This window comes from Cryptotermes secundus, unplaced genomic scaffold (genome assembly GCF_002891405.2).
Source record: "Cryptotermes secundus unplaced genomic scaffold, Csec_1.0 scaffold3678, whole genome shotgun sequence".
In the NCBI taxonomy this organism is placed as follows: domain Eukaryota; kingdom Metazoa; phylum Arthropoda; class Insecta; order Blattodea; family Kalotermitidae; genus Cryptotermes; species Cryptotermes secundus.
The window spans coordinates 24,610-30,136 of record NW_019724816.1 but is presented as its reverse complement, the minus strand read 5'-3'; the positions used below and the strand labels follow the sequence as shown (position 1 = coordinate 30,136).

General features: G+C 38.7%; 1 protein-coding gene across 2 annotated transcripts in view; it reads right to left on the bottom strand.

Annotated features, from left to right (window-relative positions):
* LOC111863117 overlaps positions 1-5,527 on the bottom strand; it is a 29,966-nt gene that overhangs the window by 10,695 nt on the left and 13,744 nt on the right. For both annotated transcript variants that reach the window (XM_033750929.1, XM_033750928.1), the window contains one exon: positions 3,996-4,142. In XM_033750929.1, the coding sequence (XP_033606820.1) occupies positions 3,996-4,142 (147 nt within the window). The remainder of the gene's footprint in view (positions 1-3,995; positions 4,143-5,527) is intronic.

Here is a 5,527-nt window from a genome sequence, read left to right as displayed (position 1 = left end):
TAGTTCTTTCTTCTTCCCTTCCTCTACACTACATGTTTCGGCCCTAAATGGCCATCATCAGGTGTGTATTCTTACGTAGCTGCTACACTGCCCGCAGTTTAAAATTTAAAATCACCAGTCTTTCCAATTGTATGTATGTATAAAATATTTGTTAACCTACACACGTCAGTTTAATTTCTAAAATTGGCACTTTTTTAAAACTTCAATTCAAATTAAAATGTCTATAAATTTTCTGTTCTTTTCTTTTTCCAAATTTTTAAAAATTTTCTCGGGGTACATGCCCTATGTCTATAGTGCTGCAGCGGCCACTTCTTGTTTTATCGCTGTTCAGGTACTGTTCTGTGTGTGTCGCTGCTTATCTTTAATACACGTATTAAAGATAAGCAGCGACACACACACACACACAGAGCCTACACAGAACAGTACCTGAACAGCGATAAAACAAGAAGTGGCCGCTGCAGCACTATAGTCATAGGGCGTGTACCCCGAGAAAATTTTTAAAAATTTGGAAAAAGAAAAGAACAGAAAATTTATAGACATTTTAATTTGAATTGAAGTTTTAAAAAAGTGCCAATTTTAGAAATTAAACTGACGTGTGTAGGTTAACAAATATTTTATACATACATACAATTGGAAAGACTGGTGATTTTAAATTTTAAACTGCGGGCAGTGTAGCAGCTACGTAAGAATACACACCTGATGATGGCCATTTAGGGCCGAAACATGTAGTGTAGAGGAAGGGAAGAAGAAAGAACTAAATTAAATTGTTGCACTTAAGACAGAATTTGTCTCATATATGTTAGTTTGGTTGTCGTGCGACATATAGCGACAGCAGACCAGTCTACCAAAATCGGGTCTGACATGGAAGTATGTACGAAACAGAGATGTGTTATTGAATTTCTCACTGCCGAACAAATTGCACCCACTGACATCCATCGACGCTTGCTAAAGGTGTATGGAGATGATACAGTGGAAGTCAGCACAGTGAGGTGGTGGGTAGTGCGCTGCAACGGTGGGGACAAGCCAGGCCCTGGGCATCCCTGCTCAGCTGCCACTCCTCACAATGAACAGAGCCTCAATCAGCTCATCTGTACAGATCGGCACATAACGACCAGGGAACTGTGTGCACAGCTTAATATCAGCTGTAATGCATTGGAAACGATGTTGGGGAAGCTGGATTATTGCAAAGTTTGTTTCAGGTGGGTCCCGCAGATGCTTAAGCTGGACCACAAAACTCATCGAATGGAAGTCTGTCAGAACCTGTTGCACCAGTCTGAGGCTGAAGATGACAAGTTTCTGCATCATCACCGGAGATGAGACATGGTGTCACCACTACGAGCCAGAATCCAAAAGACAGTCCATGGAGTGGCGACATCGGGATTCCCCAAGAAAAAAGAAGTTCAAGAGAGAGCCATCAGCAGGGAAAGTGATGTGCACAGTCTTTTGGGATAGGCAGTGTGCGATTTTGTTGGTTTTCCTGGAGCCTCGTGAGACTGTCAATTCTGAAAGCTACAAGATGACGCTAAGCTGAAAGCCCGCGTTTCCCGAGTCAGGCCAGAGAAGCAGACCTTTCATTTGCAACATGATAACGCTAGACCCCATACCAGTTTTGCGACCACCACACGCAATTGCAAAGTTTGGCTGGACTGTCCTATCACATCCACCTTCAGACTTCCATCTCTTTGGGCCTATGAAAGATGGACTATGTGGGCAACATTTTCCAGACAACGATGCTGTCATGGCAGCTGTAAGAAAGTGATTTGTCTCTGCTGGCGCAGACATTTACGAGCGCAGCATACAAGCTCTTGTTCATCGCTGGCAAACGTGCATAACGAATGGTGGTGATTATGTGGAAAAATAACTGCAAGTAGCTGAAATCTTGCTCTATTTAACTGTGTTATTATGCTTTCTGTATCAGTTGTAGTTTTCATTAAAAAAATAGGAGGCATTATATATGGAATGCTCCTCGTAGATATTGATATCAGTTTGGTTTACTCAAAAAGTATCAGGCCAATAACCACCATGTACTTATAGCACACTGCACCTCTGCATTTACAGTGAAATAGTATCTGTAGAATGGCATGAGGATTCTGATCACTCCATATAGGATATTTTGCATATTAACATGCCTCATCAATTTTCAACAGTGACTCTGGGTCTATGACCACTCACATCAATTCTGCAATTTATACTTACCAAAGTATATAATTGTTGCACAATCTGTTTTTTAAGCTCATGCAAAACCATAAATTTAAAACTCCGTGATCTAAGTCCACAAGCGAACTATACTGACTGGGCGACTGCCGCTTGTCGGTGAAGTTTAGTACCAACTTTTGTGGACAGAGGGTGTCACGTGGTCAGCGCAATGAATTCCCACAGCCATTAATTTCGGTTTTCTAGACCAGAGCCGCTATTTGCTTGAAATAGCTGAAGTATAATCACGAGGCTGAGTGGACCCCGTTCCAGACACACTACTTCTCAGAAAAAATCTAGTAGCGCCGGGAATCGAACCTGGACCTCTGGATCCATAGCCAGGAACGCTGACCACTAGACCACAGAGGCAGTCACCATAAATTTATACAAGTGGAATTTACTGGTCTTGTAGCTGTGCAGATTTCAGGAAAACACCAATTTCTTGTGCCAAGTATCTTAATGATTGGCGAGGACTGATCTCTAACTATGCCTAAACATACTGAATGTTTTCTTCAGTTAGCACACTCCTCTTGGATCGTCTCTTTTTGTCACAAAATGAACATGTCATCTACCATTTTTTGACAAGCTTCCATATACAGAACTTCGTGGAAACTCATTCTTGTGGGTATTTACTGAGGGCTTCTGAATGGATTTCTGTTACATTTTCTTCTTTTATAAAGTATTCAACTGTGAAAACTTTCTGTTGAATCATATGCCATATTATAAGAATAATGAATGAATTCAGATATACTGATCTGAGTAAGCAGAACTTTCAGTCACTACCATACTGACTGCAATATGTTGACTGTGTGAATGACACTTGTCATACCAACCATACTGATCACAATATGTTTGTTGGCCCTATGAATAAGTCTCAACATATCAACTGTGCCAATCCTAATATGTTTCACGAATGCACAAATGACTCATCATCAGAATGTCAAGTCCCACAGAGATTGCAGACAAAATATCCACTGTATTCACAATGTTGCCATGCTTCCTTGTTGTACAAAACTATGTAGAATGTTGAATAAGATTAAAAGGATGATCATATATGCTTACTGAATGGTATGCAAGATTTAGAGTCAGCCGCAGACTGAAGACACTATCTGGATATTGCCTGGACACAACGAGGGAAATGATAAAAAACATCAAATTTGGATGGCCATGAGCCTCGCCAAAATTTGAGCTGGTTACCTCCAAAATACAGGCCTACAGCATTTCTGTTACACCAGTCTGATGTTGTTTCACAGCAAGAGACATACATAAACACTACACACATTTTTATAAATTTGTCAAAACTTGGTAACAAATAGGTGTACACATGTAACTTAAATATGATAGTTGTATGTAAGGGGGCATGCAGCAGTGTAGTTGGTTTAGGCTCCATGCTAGAAACCAGAAGATCACTGGTTCAATTCCCAGTGAGGTCAATGGATTTTTCAATTGACCTGATCCTTCAAGCCACACTATGACCCTGGGGTAAACTCAGCCTCTAACAGAAATTAGGGATCTTCCTGGGGGTAAAGGGTGGCAGCATATAAGGCTGACAACCTCACTGCCATCTGTGAGCAAACTGTCTGGAAAATGTGGGCACCTCGACGTCTCAACCCTATGGGCCTCCACAGCCTGTTATAGGGACAGCTTTACCCTTTTTTTTTCCATACCTTTAGTTGTGTGTAAGAACATACTTTTCAACAACAACTATACATTTTCATTAGTTGCCAATATAACAAATAATTTTCAAGACACTCTGGGAGTTCACTATAACAACACAACACTATATGAATGAATTGGCTAACCTTGACTGAATAAACAGCTGAACTCTTTGGGTACAAATGTAGTTCGACAAGGATGACTGCTTTTAATTTCCTGTACTGAAGGTTGGTGCAGCTTCTGAACAAAAGCTTCAATGGATGAATCACCACTGCTTACATGTTTAAATGATACTGCAAGAGCATACAAATAATGAATGGTAAGAAATTAATGTGCTCTAATACAGGAAAACCAGTGTTGTGTACAACATATTTATAGGTAAACTCCAGAGAAGGAAGATAATAACACAAGTAAGAAAATTAATACTGTTAAAAATCCTATTATTCAGTTCAGAACTGTTTACTTTTCCATCTCCTACCTAAGAATAAAATACACAAAACTTATTACTTTACTTGTTCTTTAATGTGGTTGTCAAAGTTAGTTATTTTTCTTTTTGACCCCTCAAAAGCTAGAATGTATAGCCAAAATGTGATCTTTCACATTATGGGAAGAATTACAGACTGAGAGTACTTGGGAATAGGGTGTTGAGAATATATGGACTTAAAGAGACATGAAGTAACATGAAACTGAAGGAAATTATGTAATGAGAGTTTCATAGTTTGTCCTCATCACCAAATATTAATTATTAGCATGATGAAATTAAGGAGAATGAGATAAACAGGGCATGTTGTATGTATGGAGAGGAACAGAAATTTTTAGTCAGAAAACCTGGAGGGAAGAGACCAGTGTGTAGATGTGAGGGTATTACTAACTTGGATCTTATAAGCAAAGTCACTCCTCAGCCTACAGCTTCCCACTTACAAATTTTTGGGCTAATGGTCCAATTAATTAAACTAGGACTCATTGGACTTATGCTCTGAATTTTAGGACTTTAAGACTTGAAACTTCAAATTCTCCCATTGGCAATAGATGAAGTGCTGAAAAAAAATGTTAGTATAATTATTTATAAAGTCTGTAAATGTCTGGTAGCTAGAATCATAACCAGGGCCCGGATTTTGATTACCTAAAAATATTTTAAAAATGACCAAAAAATCCAGAAAAATGACCTATAAAATGACCAAAAATCCAGAAAAATGACCTATAAAAATGACTGAAAAATCCTGAAAATTATCTAAATGTTAAAAAACGACCTAAAATGTATCATGTCATGGAAAATCTACTAATTGTTTTAAAATGTATTTTTAACCTTTATTAACAGTGTGAATTCAACATTACTCTTTTAAGTTCGTCCTCATTTTTATATTGAAAATTAAGCAACATATGATTGAATTTGAAGCTAAATGTTTTAATAAGATTTTTTCTACCGCACTGGAACGCTTATCAAATGTACATATATGGTATATATGTAGTGTGTTCAAAAAGTACTGAACCTTTGGTCGGCATAAATACATTTATTGATTTGGAGGTACAAAACCCCAATCCCCTTCAAAGTAGTCTCCTTGGTAATGCACACACTTCTCCCAGCGCTTCCGCCATTGTTGGAAACACTTCTGGAACGCGTCTTTTGGAATGGTGATCAACTGGGCCGTCGCATTCTGCATGATGTCTTCTCTTGACT